The sequence below is a fragment of the Hyalella azteca genome, unplaced genomic scaffold, assembly GCF_000764305.2.
Source record: "Hyalella azteca isolate HAZT.00-mixed unplaced genomic scaffold, Hazt_2.0.2 contig3711, whole genome shotgun sequence".
Classification (NCBI taxonomy): domain Eukaryota; kingdom Metazoa; phylum Arthropoda; class Malacostraca; order Amphipoda; family Hyalellidae; genus Hyalella; species Hyalella azteca.
Genome location: NW_025933952.1, coordinates 34596 through 57793, shown reverse-complemented (window position 1 = coordinate 57793; position 23198 = coordinate 34596). Strand labels below are relative to the sequence as shown.

Here is a 23198-nt window from a genome sequence, read left to right as displayed (position 1 = left end):
GACGAGGTCGTCTTCGGAGACGTCACCCGAGGGCGCGTAGGAGCTCACGGAGGAGCTCAGTCGTCCAAGATGGCGGTCAAGATGGCGCTGGTTGATAACAGGGGAACCACATAAGGCACGGATCTTAGCACTTATGTCGCTTACTGTCGATTCATCTTCATCTGGTTCGTCTTTTGGCATCAACTGCACTTCACTGGCTTCATTTCCTGGTTGTGAATCGCGTTTCTTTCTGGTCTGCGTGCCAGCAAACGACGATTTTCCATCAGTTTTCTGATTCAACTCTTCCGGGTCCGGTGGTTTTACACCTAACTTTTTTTCCAGCGTCCCGTATTTTCTATTCAGATTCTCTAATTTTTTGACATTCGTTTCTTTGTAATATTTTCTAGTTTGTGGTACAGCCGTAGCAGGAATTTGTCTTGGAGCTATGGAAGAAATTGTAACGTTTTCTCCTGCATGATGGTCCGTGTCAAAAGTCCGCGACCTCTCAAGCTTGCTGATGCCCACATCTCTTCCGGTTGCTGATTTCCCTCTCGTCTTTACGGTTTTGTTTCGTTCCGATTCCCCTGAACCCAAACTGCAATCTTCGCTGGTACCCTCTCCGCTGGAAGACAGTGAGTGGCAGGAGTCTCTACTGTAGTCAACACCCGCAATGTCCTGAATTATCTGACCTAAACTATATGTCCCTGATGCCTTAGCCATCATGTCTTGGGAGCGAAACAGTAACTCACCAGCGCTGAATGTGCCAGAATGTTGCAGAATATCTATAGGAAAGTTGTTACCATTGCTTACTGTTGCATTGTTCTGGGCTTGGTCACCTTCTCGCTTCTTCATGGAAATTTGACCCATTCCTCCATCCTCAGAGTCCATAACATCATCGACTATATCTTCTTCGACGGATTGTGTACTCACAGAAGCGTCATCAAACTCAGCCACGTATTCTATTGAACTGCTACTTTCCCCATCCTCAGTTTGCTCTTCAATTTGGCTGAAAGACCCAATTCTGTCACGGGATTCAAAGCTGTTGAACGAGCCAACGGACCCAGCGAGCAACCGATCTTGTTTGGCGAAGACTCGTGACATCCCCGACTCGATGGTGTTACTTCGTTGAAGCTCTGAGGCGTTATGGATGTTCTGTGCAAGATCTTCCGACGAAATTGTGTATGTCTGGCCCAAGTCGATGAATCTATTAGACATGTTGATCACCGGAGTCCTGCATTCAACAGCCACAGATGCTGATGTCTGAGGAGACCCTTGGACAAACCCCTCTGATTCTGATTCCGATTCTCTTTCAATGAACGTTTCATCCTTCGTCGCGTTTTCCTTTGTGCTACCAGAATCAGAGCCTTTGGTTCCTATGCTCCGGCGTTCAGATCCGCTGCTTTTAATTAAGGAGTCATTTTGTTTAGTAGAGTTCGTAGTGGTCTGCAGGCTATCCCCAACCATCGTCTCTTCATTGATGCGCTCCAAAAATTCTGTCTGCTGTGAAAAATGATTGATTTGCATCCTCGGATTGACTTGATATCCAACACTTCTGGTCTGCTTGACTCTACTGCTTGGTTGTCGCAGGATGATACGCTTAACTTCCTTTACAGGTTCCTCTTTCAAACGTTCTTTGAGTTTCTTGTTTATCTCTTTCTGCATTTGCTTATCTAATTCCGGGTCACTTGAAACTCTTCTCAGGAAGGAAGCTCTGTTGTATTTCACTACCGGTGGTCCTAGTTTCCTTTCGTTACCATTCCTCTTGAAGAACGGAGTTGATCTCAGCCATCCACGAGGTTTCAACGCACTGGAGGATCTGACGTCAACAACCCTCTTGTTCACCCTCTCCTTCAACACATCGTGCGGCTTGAGGTGGAGGAACAAACGGGTTTTCGCTACATAGTTTTCTACATCTCCATCCAACGATCTCCCACCAGCAACCGAGTCCTTTCCCTGATCTTTCACCTTACGTGGCAAAGGGTCCCGTTGGCGGCTGTCAGAATGGGAACAAGAAGTATTTGATCTCCTGAATTTAGGTGGCGGAAGTTTACAAATTGTACACGATGGTGAAATGTTTGATTCTGTTCCTGAGTTGACTTCCTTCTCGTCAAATTTGTAGTTTGGTTCCAAATAACAAGTTAGCTTACCGATGAGGATCTTTTTATACTCATGATCGCCGAGACAATTTCTTTGCACATCCGAGTTCAACTTCACCATGTACGGGTTTTCGAACAAGATATTGTTGCCCCAGACAGAGTTAGACACTGCAATCATTCTTGCTATTCTATTCTTCAGCGAAATATATCTGTTCTGAAACACTAGCTCACTAGATAGTTCACAAGATTTCTTAGGCTCCGGATTCTGGTCCGATGTCTGCGATGAAGGTTTGGAGTGTCTCAATTTTGATGTTTTATCCCCGAACAAATGTGCCGTGACAGCAATGCCAAGAGTGCCAAAAAATTTTCCGTTTGGCCCTACAAGTTTAATGTCATCTTTTATCAAAGGTTTCATCGAACCTGCGAAAGTGCCTCGGTCCGATGGAGTGATAGGTAAACATTCTTCAACATAGGTCGCCACTACCGCAGCGGGGGTCATGAAAAAATCTAAAATTTCGATCCGGATTCTCATTTTTTTCAACTTAGGTACAGCTATAGTTTCATCAATGGAATTAAGAGCTTCTTTGACTTGGTCAAACAGTTGCCCAGAATCGAATGAACTGCCCAACTCTTCCACAAGTTCCGGCCTCTTAAGTGACATGTACTGCTTGATCAATGCATCTCTGTGTCCCAGTAACATTCGGTTTTCAACCATATCAACATTTTCAACGTGGTCTTCAATCTTATAGTTCTTTTGTTTGTTTTTGACAAGTTCAGGTGTTATCTGCAATGGACCAAACGAAGTTTCAACAACCAATTTACGTATCGCTTCTACATCACTTTCGACTACGTCACTAATGACGTCATCAAAGGCTCTGTTGACGTCATCAAAGGCCTTGCTTACGTCATCATATTTCCTCATGACGTCATCTTGGGGAACGAAAACGTAGCTCTTGCCTCTGTTGAACACGAAGTTCCCCCCCGCCAGGTAGCTCTCGTCCACTGTAATGGGGGGATGCGTGATCCCCATGGCGACTTTAGTGTCGTATTCCCCCACCTCCTTGGGGGAGAGGAAGGGGAGGTGGATGGCAGGACAGCCCTCAACCTGTGGGGAAGGAAAGATATGGTAAATATTTATCTTGTTATTCGCATTCTGTTACCAATCTTTGCTAATACAAATACGAGGAAAAATGATTAATCTTTAATTATATTAAAATGAAATTATTATTATATTTCAATATTATATTAAGATTAATTAAATTAAACAGGTCAAAGCTCGGAGATTTGAGTACCTCAGAGAATTGACCCTGAAATTAGCGATAATTAACTGTACGGTTAATTAGGACGGTTAAGTAGTTGCGGTTAATTAATATAGATATATATAGGTCCGGTTAATTAGGATAGATATATAGGTAGAGTTAATTAGGATAGATATAGGCACGGTTGATGGGGATCACTTATAACACGTCATTAGTTACATCTGCTCTCCAACAGACGCGGCAGCTTCTGATTTGGATTACCAGAAGCTGGGGAGACTCTAAATTTTGTTAGGGTAGTATTAGTTTAGTATTAGTATATATATTTTAGTATGTTAGTATTTATTAGTATATATATAATAGTATTAGTATATAGTATACCATTAGTATAGTATTATACTAATGGCATAATACTATACACTAGTGGTACATATACCGTACGTGTACTCACGTATACCCTGACGAGGGGGCAGAGGGGGCGGTGGCCGTGCAGGTGGGGGGGCGAGGGAGGGGCGAGCTTCAGACGACTCACTAGAGCGTCCACGACGCCGAACTGACACCCCATGGGGGCCTAAGTACACGTAGCGGTCTAAGTGCACGTAGCGGCCTTAGTACACGTAGCGGCCTAAGTACACGTAGCGGCCTAAGTACTCGTAGCGGCCTAAGTGCACGTAGCGGCCTACTAAGTACACGTAGCGGCCTAAGCACACGTAGCGGCCGAATTCTCGTCTCTGATTGGGGGACGGAAGGTAAAATTCTTCACAAACTAATAATTGAAAAAGAATTTTACAGAACGTATTGTCTTCATGATATAAGCACCAGCATTTCCTGGGAGAAATCACATGGGTTGTTCCGGTTTTATGTTCCAGTCTTCACAAAAACCAATATTTGGAGGCAACCATTGTAGATTAATGGTTAAATTAACCTATAAATATTAGTTAAAGTTGAGTAATGGTTGGGTAATGAGCCTTGGGTTGAGATCACGTGTCACTAGGTTATCTTTCAGCATGAAAAATGTCAAGAAAACGTGATCAGTGTTTCAAATTTCCGAAGATTTAACATTTTAGATAACAGACGGACGTTAATTTCAATTATATTTTTGATCGAACATTCACACTATCAGCATTGAATTTTTATTTATTTAACTTTTGATAAATGTTGAATGCATTAGAGAATACACTAAAGATCCAAATAATTTATTAGTTTGAACACGAAATGAGTTGGTATCGAGAAGCGAACATTATTCGCAAAATCAGCTTCGATGTTATTTGTTTATGATTTAAATGATAGCAAATATGCAACGTAATTGAACACGTTACATGTGACGAAGCAGAATACTATGTTCACGCGCCATGCTATATGTCGCTTCACATACAACCTCAGACCAACCACTCAAACAACACCGTGGTTACCTAGCAACGCAACATCACTATTTCATTCATAAATATTTTTAATGTTCATAATAACATTTATTGTTTCTATCAATATGCAGTTTGCGATTTTTATCTTCAAATTTTTTACTTTTTATATATATGATCAAGCAGTTTTTCAATTTAACATGAATCAATTTCTAAATATAATAATTAAATTATATCATCCAAATTTTTATTTTTATTCTATTTATGATACTAATTTGGCAGTAACTATTACATGACATTTTCTCTATATTACACAATAGTACGAATAATAGCAACTTCATTGACACAGAGTGATCATATGATTCAATTCCTAAAGCTCATGTACGACGAGCAACGATTGGATATAATCTGGAGATTGGACGAATTAGAAGCTCTAAAACAAAATTCCAAGAGATTCCTAAACGCTTAATGAGCAAACTCATGATTGGACAAAATAACGAAGGCCCATCTTAAAACCTTTTCTATTGGTTCTAAGGCGGCTAAAATTTTCTTGTCGACCAATGGGAGGCGCTCTATGGAAACAGTCAATAGTCACGAGTTCTCCTGACATTATCGAGGCCTGCGCGGTAGAGACAGTTGTTCTAGTCGTGTGGCAGTGCTTCGTGTGTCCTATCCTCCTCCTAGAAATAGTAAAGAATATTAACTTAACAAAAATGGGCGACTCAGTGACACAAGAACCCCCTATGTACTCTCCCTTCTTCGGAGTTATGGGAGTTGCATCTGCAATGGTTTTCAGCGGTAAGTTGATACACAACCAATATTTACTGTACAATCGAATTTGAAGTCATCGATCACATTTTGACCTCACCCACTTCAGCCTATTGGATGAAAGTTTAAAATAATAATTCCTAACAGAAATTGAACAAAAAGTATCAAATCATATGACTTTCTTGTCAGTTTTTTTATAGCAAGTCAATTAGTTCTTTACGTTCAAATTTACGATAGAGAGAGTTGCCGACACTACTGTAATGCCCCGTCTCCAGCTGCTAGCCAGGGTGCACTGTACCTAATCAGCATCTAAAATTTTAATCTATGTCTTCAGGAAATCTTGACCACTTGTTTCTCTTTGAATATTTCTTTAAAAGTATTTTTGGCCAGGAATCTTGAAGGTTTAGATCATTTTGGTGACAAATCCTCATTAATTAGTTATTAGTCTAATCAAATGCTGGTGAAAGCTTTGGCCTAATAAACGTACCTAATCTAGGCAACGCAATTGCCAAATACTGCACTAGTTGAACATTTTATGATTTTCATATATATATATAAATGAAATCTTGTTGCTCTAAACTGACCAATTTTCCACATATTTGGAATCATGCAGCTTGATTGTAAAGTTTTAATCAGAAAAGGATGAGAAATAAGTAATTTATCAGCCAGGAATCCTGCACCTGCAGTTCTGAAAATGCCAGGAAAACTCTTCTATTCTTGCAGCTTGAAAGGAAGATGAATTGCAAGGAAGATTCATACAATAAAGACATACATAAAGTGAGATTCTTTAATTTTAGTATTACTCATCACTCATCAGGACCTAACATTTCCAGTCACAAGTCATGCAATGATGCATGATGCTTGTGAAATCAGTATATAAAGAAGAATGGGTTAGCAATGCATTATTCTTCTTCACAAGATCTTCTGAAAACAGGTTTAGATGTTGATGTGTGGCGTGGGTCTGCGTATAGTGACAAACCAGAGATTTTTCAGAATCAGTTCATTTCTAATTTCCTTATCTACTCAAGATTTAAACCAATATCTTATGTGTGATGATTCTGAGACTGGTAGTGGTATCCATGATACAGTGATACATTGCTGGTCTACTTAGAGGACTCAAAATTGAACTTGAGAAAGAGTCTAAAATACACCTTGTTTTACCACTGTGGGTCTGCGTCACGCGGACCCACAGCCTGGTCCACGCGGACCCGGCGGGCGGACCGAGTAGACCAGGCTGTAGAGTGGGGCCTTTTAGCTTGAGATATTGGCATCTTTTAAGGATCATCAGCCATCTTGAGTCTTGACCTTACATTGGCATGGAAGATAATAGACATCTGCCTTTCAAGCTGTAATTAGAATTTAGATTTGGGGCGTGGTGACTGGAAGAGAACATTCCAGCATCAGGATTTTACAACAGCCATCAGCCATGCATCACATGTTTGTTTTGCTATTAGAATTGTAAAAGGAGACCATGCCAGGTACTAGAAGCAATATTAAAGGAGAGGCTAGAGAGGTGAGAAAGTTCATGTCAAGGGTAAATAAAAAAAAGAGAAAAAGATAAATTCAAGAGGAAATTTATTTGGTTTATTATTGCTATATCCTATTTATTGCACTGTAGAATTTATATCCATATTAGATATGGGACCTCTTAGGCCCTGAATGATTATTTGTGTTCTATTTAATTATTATGATAGTTATTCTTATATTGTTTTTTTCCAGCATTTTTGGAACTTTGAGATTCCCGCTAGATAAATAACCTCTTATATAATGGTTGAAAAAAAGTATACAATTGGGCTGCAAGATTCCAAATGTATTAAAAACTTATCAATTTGGAGCTGCTGTACTTCTCTACTTTTTGGCTGATGAGTTCAAAAAATCTTGCCTCATAAATTTTGTCTTGTACCTGATATTTTTTTTATAATTTTTAGGATCTTCTGGCCTGGCTATGCATCTCAGTTTACTATTAGATTAGAGATAGATTAGATAATTCATCAGTAAAATTCTTGCAAATCTGATAGAAAAATTGCTAGAAAGTTCTTAGTTCTAGTTGTGGCTGGCAGTGGGGAATTCCAGAGGGGTATTAAATTAATTGGTACACATAGCATGTTGGACTCAACCCATCACAGTCTGGAGAGAGTGAGCATCATGGGCTAAATTCTTTTATAAATTATTTTCTAAAATAATATTATAATTACATTATATATTTATTATAGTAATGGAATAAAGATGGGAAAAAGTATGATAATGGAATAAATTATTATTACAACCTCCTTATTAAGCCATGTGATTTTGTATATATCTTGAATACCTAAATTTTGAAGTTACTAGGCTTCACCATTTTTTAACCATATTTGGATATTCTTCCACTGCACACTTCCTCCTCAAGAAAATTATCATATTTAAGGGTGCGTACCAGTCATGGAAAACCTGGAAAGTCATATACAAGTCTGGAAAATTACGAGTCATATGCAAGTGAATCATGGACGACTTTCCAGGTTTTCCATGACCAGTATGCACCCTGCATATGTCACTCTCCGGGAACATAACTTTCAACTTAAATTATACATAAACTATTGAGTGTAGCAACCTGAGGACGTTTGTACGCAACAGGGAACATTTTAAAGTAACTTTCAACTTAAATTATACGTAAACTATTGAGTGATATATAAAACTCAGCCTATATTATTGGATCAAACCTGTGACCAAAATATATCAATATTAAATTCATGAACTTCCATTCTCGTAATCCCACCTTGACACGTAACCCATGCTAATGGATCCTTATATTCAGGGAATAGAAAAGAAATGGTAATGGTAATAATTGAACAGCCTCTGATATTGATTTGAAACTTTTGTTTTTAAAATGTGCAAATATTGTTTTTGTTGTCATTATTTTGAATGTTGTTTTTGCTTGCTAATTGTTTTTGTTTTTGAAACTTTCTTTTGAATGCTCAGATTTGAAATTGTTGTCATAGTAGGATGTATGTAGTGAATGGTCATATTTATAATTGGTCATAGGCATGATGTAGAATTTTTATTGTAGACCTTTGATGTGTCTTATATGGGAGTAGCTTTTAAGTAACCATGTATGGTAACTTGCCAGCCATACTTGTTGATTTCAAGGGTGAAAGTTAACAGGGTTAATAGATGAAACAATGTTCATCTGGAGGTCTAGAACTAGATTATACTTTCGTATATGGAAAATATTTTGAAACTGACAGCATAAAGTGTGTATCATTTATAGGACAGCATGAACCATACATTTTTTAGAGTTTATTTTCCATCTTGTGCTTTTGTGAAGGATTTATTGTCAGTTGACAATTGTCAACCTCTAGCATGTTGGCAACAGAGGCAGTATTTATCCAAGCATTATTCAACTCACATTATACATCATTCATGACAATAAATAAAAAATGTAAACTTTTGGGCTTGTGGAGTACAGAAGTGGTGCTTGCAGCATGCAGGATGCATACTGGCATTTAGAAAAAAATTCCATGACTTTTCCACGACTCTCCATGACCATCAATATAACTATCCAGACTCATATACGACTCGTAATTTTTCAGACTTGTATACGACTCATAATTTTCCAGACTCGTATGACTCATAATTTTCCAGACTCGTATGACTCGTAATTTTCCAGACTCGTATACGACTCATAATTTTATTTGTGCTCATGGCAAGGATTTCTAGTCAGTTGACAATTGACAACCTCTAGCATTTTGGCAACAGAGGCAGTATTTATCCAAGCATTATTCAACTTACATTATACATCATTCATGACAATGAATAAAAAATTTCAACTTTTGGGCTTGTGGAGTACAGAAGTGGTGCTTGCAGCATGCAGGGTGCGTACTGGTATTTAGAAAAAAAATTCCATGACTTTTCCACGACTCTCCATGACCATCAATATAACTATCCAGACTCATATATGACTTGTAATTTTCCAGACTCGTATACGACTCATAATTTTCCAGACTCGTATATGACTCGTTATTTTCCAGACTTGTATGACTCATAATTTTTCAGACTCGTATACGACTCATAATTTTCCAGACTCGTCTATGACTTGTAATTTTCCAGACTCGTCTATGACTTGTAATTTTCCAGACTTGGATACGACTCTCAAGGTTTTCCATGACCAGTATGCTACCTGAGCATGTGGAGTAAATAAAGCTATTTGTTGCAGCACCTGTGTGGACTACAGAGGTGGTGCTTGCAGCATGTGATGTAAATAAAGCAATTTGTTGCAGCACCTGTGTGGACTACAGAAGTGGTGCTTGCAGCATGTGAAGTAAACAAAGCTATTTGTTGCAGCGCCTGTGTGGACTACAGAGGTGGTGCTTGCAGCATGTGATGTAAATAAAGCAATTTGTTGCAGCACCTGTGTGGACTACATAAGTGGTGCTTGCAGCATGTGAAGTAAATAAAGCTATTTGTTGCAGCGCTGGGTGCTGCGTACGGCACAGCCAAGTCGGGCGTTGGCATCGCAGCGATGTCGGTGATGCGGCCGGAGCTGATCATGAAGTGCATCATCCCCGTGGTGATGGCCGGTATCATTGCCATCTACGGCCTGGTGGTGGCCGTGCTGCTCGCCGGCAAAATTGATTCTGCCGAGAAGGGCTACGATCTTTACCAGTAAGTCTGCCATTGTTGCTGCTGTTTAATGATATATTTTTTTACATGATTTTTACAAGTAAGTGTGCAATTGTTACACCTGATTAATGATATATTTTTTGTTTGATACTTACACCTGATTAATGATTTTTTATTGCGATTTTTACAAGTAAGTGGGCAATTGTTACACCTCAGTAATGATATATATTTTTTTACATGATTTTTATCAGTAAGTGTTTGATACTTACACCTGACGTACAATAGTTACACCTGATAAATGGTATTTTATTGACATGATCTTTACTAGTTATGAATAGAATTAGTATTTATAATTTTTAAAATTGAACTCAAGAGTCCTCCCAAACCTAAAAATTTATTAAGTTGTTTCTAAAATAGAATTAGTACATACTCATTACTTTTTAAATTGAACTTGAAAGTTCTCTCAAACCTACAATTTTATTTTGCTCTAAAGCAGCAAAAGTCTGTTATAAATTCACAAGTATCAGTTCAGCCGTTTCTAAAATAGAATTAGTATTCATAACTTTTTAAATCCATTTTCAATAGTTCACCTGATTAGGTAACAATTTTTTATTGACATGATCTTTGAGTAAGTTCTGAGCTTTTATAATACCATTATTATATGTTATAACGATTTATAATATGTTATGACTTTTCCACTCATTGAACTGCTGGGAATTATATTTAAATTTTCTTTAAGTATTTTTATTTAAATAATTTTACTAGTATTTTCTATGCTGTTCACTAGTTGCACTTCACTAGAACCGAGATATATAAAATGTGTTCTTAATGTTTTCAATAAGTTTAATGCTCCTTAATCTGATTGATAGAATTAATTTGTAATTTCTTGATTTTCAAGATTAATTAATTTTAGATTAATAAAACTCTATATTTTTCATATATAAATCATGTACACTTGAGATCTTTTTACTACTTACATCCTGGCCAATATTAACATTCATTCTTCATAAATATTTTAAAATGCACAACTATTCGATATATTCTTGCAATTGTATACAAAATAATACAAATTGTATTATCCCAATACTAATGTATGTATGGGAGCTTTTGTTGTTCAAGAGAAGGGTAGATTTCCTCTGAAATATTTGTGATAATTTTGCTTTTAAACCTCTAACCCCAACTTCTAAACCCCCGTTGTTAGGGGTTGTTCATAAATGTAGGTAATTAAATAGTAATAAGAGGAAGAGGCTTAGATTAATTACTATTGCTGGTTAGTACCCTAACCCCTCTATCCCCCCACAGGGGGATACAGCCCCTAACCCCCTCTGCCCCCACAGGGGGTTTCATGCCCCCTAACCCCCTTTGCCCTCACGGGGTTAGTGCCTAACCCCCTTTCCCTTCAATGAACCCCTCAGTCCCCCCACAGAAGATTACAGCACCTAAACCCCTGTCTCTCTACAGGGGTTTCTTCCCCCCTAACCCCTCTCACCCCCACAGGGGTTACAGCACCTTACCCCCTCCCCTCTCCCCCACGGGGCTTACACCACCTAACCCCCTCTCCCCCACAGGGGTTTCGTGCACCTGGGCGCGGGGTTGTCGGTGGGGTTGTCGGGGTTGGCCGCAGGGTTCGCCATCGGCATCGTGGGCGACGCTGGCGTCCGCGGCACAGCGCAGCAGCCGCGCCTCTTTGTCGGCATGATCCTCATACTCATCTTTGCTGAGGTCTGTAGTGGGGTCTGGTGTGTGGTCTGTGTGCTGGGGTCTAGTCTGTGTGGTCTGTAGTGGGGTCTGGTGTGTGGTCTGTGTGCTGGGGTCTAGTCTGTGTGGTCTGTAGTGGGGTCTGGTGTGTGGTCTGTGTGCTGGGGTNTGTGGTCTGTGTAGTGGGGTCTAGTGTGTGGTCTGTGTAGTGGGGTCTGTATGGTGGGGTCTAGTGTGTGGTCTGTGTAGTGGGGTCTAGTGTGTGGTCAGTATGGTGGAGTCTAGGTGTTATCTTGATACTGATCTTCACTGAGGTCTGTAGTGGGGTCTGGTGTGTGGTCTGTATAGTGGGGTCTGGTGTGTGGTCTGTGTAGTGGGGTCTAGGCTGGGTCCTCATACTCATCTTTGCTGAGGTCTGTAGTGGGGTCTAGTGTGTGGTCTGTGTCTGGTCTGAGTGTGGTCTGCATGCTGGATCCTCATACTCATCTTCGCTGAGGTCTAGTGGGGTCTAGTGTGTGTGGTCTGTATGGTGGGGTCTGATGTGTGTGGTCTGTGTGCTGAGGTCTAGTCTGTGTGTGGACTGTGTGCTGGGGTATGGTCTGTGTGATCCTCATATTTGCTGAGGTCTGTATGGTGGGGTCTGGTCTGTGTGGGGACGGTGTACTGGGGTCTAGTCTCTGTGATCCTGATACTCATCTTTGCTGAGGTCTGAAGTGGGGTCTGGTGTGTGGTCTGCAGGCTGAGGGTCTGTAGTGTAATGTGTATGATTCTGATCCTCATCTTCGCTGAGATCTGTATAGTGGGGTCTAGTCTATATGTGGACTGTGTGCTGGGGTCTAATCTGTGTGGACTGCATTCTGGGGTCTGGTCTGTCTGTGTTGTGTGTCTGAATGCTGGGGTCTAGTCTGTCTGCGTTGTGTGTCTCCATGCTGGGGTCTAGTCTGTCTGTGTTGTGTGTCTCCATGCTGGGGTCTAGTCTTTGTATTGTATCTCCATGCTGGGGTCTAGTCTGTGTATTGTGTGTCTGAATGCTGGGGTTGTTGTTGTTGTTGTAGCAACGTCAACCACTAGTCCGCTCCGAGGCCGATGAAGCGCGCCACATCGATTGGCTGCGTCCAAAGATCGAGTGCCGAAAGTTGTGTCGGCTTGGCCGGGCAGTTGAACAAATGTTGTACGTCGTGTGGGCCGATTCNCTGGCGATAAAAACTGATATCTACTATAGGATATACTGGCAATCAAAACTGATATCTACTACAGGATATACTGGCGATCAAAACTGATACTGTCTCTTATACACATCTAGATGTGTATAAGAGACAGCTTGGGATGCGTCCGGCAGGAATATGGTGTGCCATCGCTTTGCAAATGATTTTTCGGTAGGTTTGTTCACCGTCGAGCACATTGATGGGTAGTTGTATTTTGTCTAATTCTGTTTCTGTTTCGGTCAAATCTGCTGGCCAGTCGGCCCTATTGAAATTGATGAACGTACGACGCTCGGATGAGATGAACTGGGCAGCGCGTTCAATTGCAATGTGAATCGGCAGGTGATCGGAGCCCAGCGTGAGGGCAGTTGACCAGTCCGTACTGGTCAGGAGCGATGGGCTGGCAAGGCTGACGTCGGGTGAGCTGGTGCTGTTTCCAGTGACTCGTGTTTGTGATTGTCCGTTTAGAATTGTGAAGAAGCTGTCGTCGATTTGCTGTGCGATTGAGATACCACGCTGATCGTTGGCGAGGTTCGAGTGCCACGCTTCGTGGTGCGCGTTGAAATCGCCCAGGACGAGCGCGTCTTCTTTCGTCAGCAAGTGCTTTATCGTAGCCGGGGGCACAACTGGTCGTTAGCGGGATATAGATGTTGTAGATGAGAATTTCGGTTTTGCCGGACGTGACGGCAACAGCCATCTGTTCCAGAATTTCGGTTTTGTCGGACGTGACGGCAGCAGCCATCTGTTCCAGGATTTCGGTTTTGCCGGACGTGACGGCAACAGCCATCTGTTCCAGGATTTCGGTTTTGCCGGACGTGACGGCAACAGCCATCTGTTCCAGATGCGCGTCAGCTGCGTTAAGGTGCTTGTATACAGGGATAGTACTAGCGGCTAGTAGATCAGAAAATTGCCAAATGTCTGCCGCTTGGTGTCTAAGCTTCCTTGCGGGATAGACAGCAAGCGGCAGACATTTGGCAATTTTCTGATCTACTAGCCACCAGTACTGTCCCCATGTACAAGCACCTTTAGGCTTTGGTGCTTCAACGACGCGATATGTCACGGTTTTATGAATCATGAAGGCGAGGCCTCCGCTGTTGTTGTGCGTTCTGTCGCGTCGTATAAGCGTGTAGTTACCGGATCGTTGTAGATTCGATCGAGCGGTAAGTTTTGTTTCTTGGAGAGCACAGAGAAGTATGCCGTTGCTTTCCAAGTAGTCTGTCTGTGTTGTGTGTCTCCATGCTGGGGTCTAGTGTGTGTTGTGTCTCCATGCTGGGGTCTAATATTTAATTATTAAAGGTTTGCATGACTAACCTGTCGTATTGTTGCAGGTCTTGGGTCTGTACGGTCTGATCGTGGCCATCTTCCTCTACACGAAGACCTCGAGCGCTTAAATCCTGCGCTGGAGGATTTAAATCCTGCCAGAAGGATAAAGGATTTATTTAATAAATCCTTTTTGCCAGAAGGATTTAAATACTGCTAAGGATAAAGGATTTAACTAATAATCCTGCCTGTCAGAAGGATTTAAATCCTGCGAAGGATAAAGGATTTATTTAATAAATCCTGCTTAAGTCATCGCGTCGCAGGATGAATTTATTATTTATACGAGAAGAAAAGTTTGTTTTTAACATTGAACTTCGTGAATTAGAAAGATAGCTAAAAAAAACTTGTCTTTCCATTTCGAGATTTTGAGAAAAAATAAGTTTTGATCTTAGAAAGATAGCAAAATTTTTTTTTACATTTCGCCATTTTTTGAATATTCGAGGTAAAAATAAGCGTTAAAAAAATGATGTAATAAAAGTTGACAACCACAAATTAAAAATGGTGTAAAATGTGGCGACGTAGAGGCCATAATGTGGCATGGATGCCATAATGTGGCATGAGAGAGAAGAGTGTCTCACATTCCATGGATATTGTCTCATTTGTTTTTATGTGTGTCAATCTAGTTGTGCTGCTAGAAACTCTAGTAATTTCCTCTGGAGATCTTGAAGTTTTATAGGAAACTGCACCTTTTTTTTCAATTTAATATTCATGGCGGTGTAGTTAAAGAAAATAATATCATTAATATATTGAAACAGTTTGGAGATCTTGGAATTTAAATAGGAAACTATCCTTATTTTATTTCTATTGAGTTTTACGAAAGTGTAGCTTTTTTCAAATTTAATTTTCTTGGGTAGTGTAACTTTTTTTTAAATTGAGTTTTTTTCTTGGCGGTGTAGTTAAGGAAAGAAAGAATAATATTATTATTTAATTTAATTTTTCATGGATTTTGGCGGTGTAGTTAAAGAAATAATAATATTATTAATATATTGAAACAGTTTGGAGATCTTGAAGTTTATAGGAAAGCGTAACTTTTTTTTAATTGAGTTTTCTTGGCGGTGTAGTTAAAGAAGTAATAATAATATAATATCTTGAGACATTTTCTCTGTTGCAGCGTCTCTTGTGAGAATGTGTACATTTTACTGGAGGTGTTTTAGTAAATGTAAATGTACATTTACTTGATCGGTAGTTCTTAGGTATAATAATTAGATGAGGTGTAGCGCCGTGTGCATGTCTTTTGTTTCGCCGTGTGTCCCTTCCTTGTACTTCCATTAAATTACTTTTCTTCCTTTTCCTACTTCTCCTATTCTTCCTACTCCCCTACAGCAGCGATATATTTATTTATCGATATTTATTTATTTATTTATTGATAAATTTATTTATCTCTGGTGTAAATTTTGTGGAATAAATAAATATAAATTTGTTTATTCATTAAATTACTTCCTTCTCCTCCTATTCTTCCTTTCTCTTCCTCTTCATTCTCTTCCTTTTACTTTCCCTACAGCAGCGACAAATTTATAGTTTTTCGCCATTCTTCACTAGCGAATTTTCGTAGCTGAATGAAAAATTTGAAATGCAAAATTTCTAAATCTAAATTTTTTTGCTCTGAATCTATCCTAAGTTTAGTGAAGTGTTGCATCTACAAATAATGTTTGGGATGGAGCCATTGCGAAAAAGATGTTTTTTAAGGTTTTGTTGGTTTTTGGAAGCATTGCTACTCAAAATTTCTGTTGAAACTGCAAATTTTTCTTTAATTCTCGGTCTCATAAAATGAAATTTTATTATTGTATTGTTCAGTGACAGTTTTCCATTCAAAACGTAAGCCTTTGTTCAGTAATTGGTTGGTGAGATTCTCCTTAGCCCCTTTAGGGGTTAAGGGGTTCATACAGAGGTTAATGAGACGACCTAATGGGTTCGTACGAAGTCTCTAATGAGACGACCTAATGAGTTCCTATACGAAGTCTCTAATGAGACGACCTAATGGGTTCATGTGGAGTCACTAATGAGACGACCTAATGGGTTCGTACGAAGTCTCTAATGAGACGACCTAATGGGTTCGTACGAAGTCTCTAATGAGACGACCTAATGGGTTCGTGTGGACTCGCTAATGAGACGACCTAAAGGGTTCACACTAGCCCTTAATGCCCTTATTTAGTGTCCACTGTACCTTTAATGACTCCCAACAATTACCAAGGGTTATTGCCTCATCAGTTACCTTCTCCTTAACTCTCTCCTTAGTTCTGCTCCTTGGACTTCTACTCGCTTCCTTTAATTTTTGCTCGACAAAAGGACATTTAATTTTTTACACATTATCTTGTGTGCGGTTAGCGGTGCTGTATATTATCCTCCTGTGTCTGTATAAATAAATTATTCCAGTAATTCAACCCCGGCGTTTTATTTATAACTATGCTAAGTATATAACTGGTTCAGTAGTTGACTGGAAAATTTACTGTATTTGATTGGAAAGTTCGGTATTTATCTGAGAAAGTTCATTATATGACTGAAAAGTTCAGTGGTTGACTGGAAGGTTAAGTATTCGACTGACTAGTTCAGTATTTTAATGGAAAGTTCAGTATTTGACTGAAAACTTTGATAGTATTTGTTTGGAAAGTTCAGTATTTGATAAGTTCGATATTTAATTGGAAAGTTCACTAGTTGACTGAAAAGTTCAGAATTTATCTGAAAAGTTTGGTAGTTGACTGGAAATTTCATTATTTGACTGGAAAGTTCAGTATGATTCTAATTAACATCGATATGTTTCGGACGTAGCAGCGCCAGGCCACACTGCACTGTGGGTTTCATCTTCGCGTTCCTTTCATATGATACATACAACTAATTAGTTCCAGAAAATTCTGTACAGCAATTCAAACTTACGTTTCAACTTGAGCAACTCGTTCCAAGAAGTAGCACGCTTCTACATTTCTATATTGTATAATTTTGATATCGAATTTGCAGCGATATTGAGGTTTAGCTACGTGATACGCTTGCTGCCAACTCTAAGACATCATAGTATTTTACAGCTAACTGGGTCTCTAACCTTCAACTCAGTGCGCATATATTGCTGTTCCCAACCACTAAGCCGAAGTAGACCTGAAACATTCACGGCTAACTTGGGCTCGAACCCGGAAATCACTGCTCCTCTTATTGTAGGTAAAGGACAATGAAGCATCAACTTGTGAGGGTGATTATTTATGAGACCGAAAATAACGTAGGATTAAATAGCCAATCAGAAGCGAGGACCGAGACAACGCCCGCGTGACGAGCCAATCAGAAACCAGGACCGAGACAACGCCCGCGAAACGAGCCAATCAGAAACGAGGACCGAGACAACGCCCGCGTGACGAGCCAATCAGAAGCGAGGAAATTTTTGCCGCTTGCATGCGGTTGCCCAAACAATCATTTTGAATTGCGGGCGATACTAAATATGAATTTATTTTGTATATTACACAAATGTAGCACAAAGATCGTAGTATGTGTTTAAATTTCAATACAAATCACACAAAATGTTTCCCAGAACCATGAGATTTAAACACGTTTTGTTTCAATACAAAGTTTGAATCTAAACATTTACCGTTCCATTCACGATACAGAACATAAATTTAATACATGTGTGGTGGAACTAAAGCTAATCTATTCATGGTACGCTGNTCAGCTGAAGAATCAGCTGAAGGCTCAAGCTGATGATTCAGCTGATGAATCAGCTGATGATTCAGCTGATGATTCAGCTGATGAATCAGCTGATGATTCAGCTGAAAGCTCAGCTGATGAATCAGCTGATGACTCAGTTGATGATTCAGCTGATGACTCAGCTGATGAATCAGCTGATGATTCAGCTGATGATTCAGCTGATGAATCAGCTGATGAATCAGCTGATGATTCAGCTGAAAGCTCAGCTGATGAATCAGCTGATGATTCAGCTGATGATTCAGCTGATGATTCAGCTGAAAGCTCAGCTGATGACTCAGTTGATGAATCAGCTGATGACTCAGCTGATTAAAAATGATATAAATTCACATATATTTTTTTCAACGTATTCCAGTATATTATTCACGTATATTATATAGGATATTATATACCATCCCTAGTTATCTATATGGACCAGCAGTACGTATATATACGGCCTACACTTAGAAAAACAAATGGGTAATTTTGACCAAATATTGACACATTTTCCGCATATAGCAAATATATGCGTGCTTTTGCCGGGCCAAACTGGGTCAAAATGACCCATTTTGACGCAAAAAGTGCTTTGATATTTGGACAAAGTGCCCCACTTGTTTGTCTGTGTGTGCAGATCAGCATAAAAATTGTTGACTGTTAAGATTTTTTCATTTGATTTTTCCCGTTATAAAAAATTTGAATTTTTTCGAAAATTAAAAAAATTGAATTTTGATAAGTGCAAAAAAGTTAATTTTTTTAACTAAAAAAATTGAATTTTGATCAATTACAAAAACTCGAGAGAAAAATGAAATGAATTTTACTTTTATATACTAAAAATTCGAAATAACCACGAATTTTTCGAGAAAAATTCCATAAAAATGAGTTCTTAAAAAAAGAAATTCACTAGTAAAAATTCCCAAACATTCAAGTCTAGTAAATCTAGAGAGGACATCTAGGGACTCTACTTAAGTAGTAAAGTAGCTGCTCTACTTAAAGCTCGTACATATAAACTGCTCTGCTCTAATGAGTTACACATTAGCGGGAGTTGCTGTAAACCTTAAGTAGTTCGTTAAAATTAAAAAATTTTCAATTAAAATTAAAAAATGTTTATTTTTAAATTAAAAAATTTTTAATTTAAATTAAAAACTTAATTTAATTTAGAAATTTCAAATAAATCAAAAATGTAATTTCAATTTTTTTAATGTAAATCAAAAACTTGATTTGAAAATTTTTTTCGAAAAAGTTCGTCAGTTCGAAAAGTCCGTCCGATTTTTCACCAAATTTCGCAGATTTAACTAAAAATTTAACAAAATTTGTAAAATTAGGCAGTGAATTTACAATTATTATTAATTTATATTAAAAAATAATTAATAATAAAAAATGTAACTCGTGCATCTATATAAGCAAGCGGCACCCAGAGAAACTAGTGCATCTTTTTGTCCAAATATACGACAGCGCGTAGCACTGATACGCCGGGGGGTATAAAGTGGGTNTAAGAGACAGGTGCTACGGGAACCGAATTTATCGTAACATTTCTTAACACATTTTAAAATTATAAATAATGTTTAATAAGTAAATATTTTCACATTATCATAGATTTTTTAATGGAATAATATTTATTTTCGAAGGCCAGAATTTTGATATTATATATTATAAAAATCGTATTTTTATATCGTAAAATGGTGAAATACCGAAAAAGAAGTGGCTTAATTATGAATAATTTGTGATAATTAATTGATTAATGCTATTAATTAATAATTGAGAGAATAGAATAATATTTTGTGTGACAAATCAAGGCAGGAACAGGCAAGCTACATACACGTAAGGTTCAGGCAAGACGATATGTATAGTGAACGGCGCTGCCTAACTAATTCTAGGATTTCAGGGTATCCTAGGGTATCCTGGGTATTCAGGGTATCCTAGGGTATCCCAGGGTATCCTGGGTATTCAGGGTATCCTGGGTAAAGATTCCGGTTCCCACAATATTTTTGTATTTTATCATTTTTCACGTAATTTCCTATTTCCTATTCACCGATCATGGGATAACTTTTTTTCGGCAACCGATGCAGCAGCAACAAGCCTAACCTCAAAATAGACTAACCCCCACACCACACCCCCACACCCAATTAGACACATCTCGTACCTCTGGCATGTCACATCTCGTACCTCTGGCATGTCACATCTCGTACCTCTGGCATGTCACATCTCGTACCTCTGGCATGACGCATCTTGTACCTCTGTAATGCCACATCACCAGCGCCACGCAGTCACTTACTATGGGACGTTGACCCACTTACTATGGGACGTTGACCCACTTACTATGGGACGTTGACCCACTTACTATGGGACGTTGATCCACTTACTACGAGACGTGGACCCACTTACTATGGGACGTTGACCCACTTACTACGGGACGTTGACCCACTTCCGTTGACCCACTTACCACTTCCGTTGACCCACTTACCACTCGTGTTGACCCACTCACCGTGTAGCGCTGGGCGGTGTTGGGCCCGGTGATGGTGGTCCCCTGGCGGGACACGGCCGAGGTCAGGCCCAGGTCCCGGATGAGGTTGTCGGGGAGGAGGAGGGTCTCATGGTCGGGGTTGAGGGGGGGATAAACCCCCACCGTGCACTGGGTCACCTCCCCAGCCCCCTCCCCAGACCTGAAGTGGGTCAAAATGACACACTTGTCATGTAATATACAATAAAATAATATAAAACAAATACAATAATATACAATAATTTTATTATATAATATTATATTATTAATACAAAAACCAGACCTGTGAGTGGGGAAGTGGGTCAAAATGACACACTTTTTATATAATATACAATAAAATATATACAATAAATACAATAATATACAATNAAAAAATAGTTTTTTTAACCCTAGCGTTAATTTAGGTTCGCGGTTCTTCTCTACACGTGTGAACCAATTTTGCGGTCCACGGTTAAGTTGAACCACCGGACCGGTTCCCGGTTAAGTATCCGACGCGTGTGAACCACTGGTCCGGTCCACAATCAAGTCCCCGACACGTGTGAACCACTGGTCCGGTCCACAATCAAGTCTCCGACGCGTGTGAACCACTGGACCGGTCCAGAATCAAGTCTCCGACACGTGTGGACCACCGGACCGGTCCACAATCAAGTCCCCGACGCGTGTGGACCACTGGACCGGTCCACAATCAAGTCTCTGACACATGTGAACCACTGGACCGGTCCACAATCAAGTCTCCGACACATGTGGACCACTGGACCGGTCCACAGTCAAGTCTCCGGCACGTCTGGACCACTGGACCGGTCCACAGTCAAGTCTCCGACACGTGTGAACCACCGGACCGGTCCACTATCAAGTCTCTGGGCACGTGTGAACCACTGGACCGGTCCCCAGTCAAGTTTCCGACACGTGTGAACCACCGGACCGGTCCACAATCAAGTCTCCGGCTCATGTGAACCACTGGACCGGTTCACTCTTAATATTAACATTTTAACCTTATAGATGAAACGTGAAGCAGCGGTGCTACGGGAACCGAATTTATCGTAACATTTCTTAACACATTTTAAAATTACAAATAATGTATAATATTCAATTATTTTCACATTATCATAGATTTATTAATGCAATAATATTTATTTTCGAAGGCAAGAATTTTGATATTATTTAATATTATAAAAAATCGTATTTTTGTATCGTAAAATAGTGAAATACCGAAAAAGAAGTGGCTTAATTATGAATAATTTGTGATAATTAATTGATTAATGCTATTAATTAATAATTGAGAGAATAGAATAATATTTTGTGTGACAAATCAAGGCAGGAACAGGCAAGCTACATACACGTAAGGTTCAGGCAAGACGATATGTATAGTGAACGGCGCTGCCTAACTAATTCTAGGTATTCAGGGTATCCTAGGGTATCCCTAGGGTATCCTGAGTATCCAGGGTATCCTAGGGTATTCAGGGTATCCGGGGTATTCAGGGTATCCTGAGTATCCTAGGGTATCCGGGGTATACCGGGGTATTCAGGGTATCCTGGGTATCCTGGGGTATCTGGGGTATCCCGGGGTAATCAGGGTATCCTGGGTATCCTAGGGTATTCCTAGGGTATCCTGGGTATTCAGGGTAAAGATTTCGGTTCCCACAATATTTTTGTATTTTATCGTTTTTCACGTAATTTCATATTAACCGATCATGGAATAACTTTCTTCGGCAACCGCAGCAGCAGCAACAACAAGCCTAACCTCAAAATAGCCTAACCCCCACACCACACCCCCGTACCCCAACTTGACCTCTCCCCCCACCCCCTGCGCAAGTGCCAAATGTCGATAGAGTCGCCAAATTTCGCTCGAAAATGTTGCCACATTTTGTTTAATGTCGCACATTATCTAAATTTTAACGTCTGTTAATGATAAAAATCGGAATGCGGGGTGCCACCTCTCGTACCTCTGGCATGTCACATCTCGTACATCTGGCATGTCACATCTCGTACCTCTGGCATGTCATATCTCGTACCTCTGGCATGTCACATCTCGTACATCTGGCATGACACATTTTGTACCTCTGTAATGCCACATCACCAGCGCCACGCAGCCCCATCTCCTTCGCCACGTTGCCCCATCACTCATGCACGTTGCCACATCACCCTCACCACCTTGCCACATCACCTCCGCCAGACTACAGAATCTTGCGACGTTGCCACATCAACCCCCCGCTACGTTGCCAAATCACTCCCGCCACGTTGCCATATCACCCCCGCCAAGCATCTTGCGACGTTGCNACTATGGGACGTTGACCCACTTACTATGGGACGTTGACCCACTTACTATGGGACGTTGACCCACTTACTATGGGACGTTGACCCACTTACTATGGGACGTTGACCCACTTACTATGAGACGTTGACCCACTTACTATGGGACGTTGACCCACTTACTATGGGCTGTCTCTTATACACATCTAGATGTGTATAAGAGACAGCCTCTATGGGGTCGGACTCTCCATGGGGTCGGACCCCTCACCTCCATGGGGTCGGACCCCTCACCTCCATGGGGTCAGACCCCTCACCTCTATGGGGTAGGACTCTCCATGGGGTCGGACCCTCACCTCCATGGGGTCGGACCCTCACCTCCATGGGGTCGGACCCCTCACCTCTATGGGGTCGGACCCTCACCTCCATGGGGTCGGACCCCTCACCTCTATGGGGTCAGACTCTCCATGGGGTCGGACCCCTCACCTCCATGGGGTCGGACCCCTCACCTCCATGGGGTC

The 23198-nt window shown here is 40.3% G+C and overlaps 2 protein-coding genes across 2 annotated transcripts in view; one reads left to right on the top strand and one right to left on the bottom strand.

The window, feature by feature from the left end:
• The first annotated feature begins 5288 nt into the window (after nucleotides 1-5288).
• Nucleotides 5289-14832, top strand: LOC108678078 (V-type proton ATPase 16 kDa proteolipid subunit c). Its single transcript, XM_018166418.2, has 4 exons — nucleotides 5289-5487; nucleotides 9903-10095; nucleotides 11622-11775; nucleotides 14282-14832. The coding sequence occupies exons 1-4, from the start codon at nucleotides 5403-5405 to the stop codon at nucleotides 14342-14344; spliced, it is 495 nt and encodes a 164-aa protein (XP_018021907.1). The 5' UTR covers nucleotides 5289-5402; the 3' UTR covers nucleotides 14345-14832.
• A 3110-nt stretch (nucleotides 14833-17942) lies between these two features.
• The window catches only part of LOC108678068 (calsyntenin-1), a 24665-nt gene continuing 19409 nt past the window's right edge, over nucleotides 17943-23198 (bottom strand). The window contains exons 12-14 of the mRNA XM_018166405.2: nucleotides 20416-20593; nucleotides 20143-20167; nucleotides 17943-18259 (exon numbers count right to left, since the gene is read on the bottom strand). Of these exons, the coding sequence (XP_018021894.2) occupies nucleotides 17943-18259; nucleotides 20143-20167; nucleotides 20416-20593 (520 nt within the window). The remainder of the gene's footprint in view (nucleotides 18260-20142; nucleotides 20168-20415; nucleotides 20594-23198) is intronic.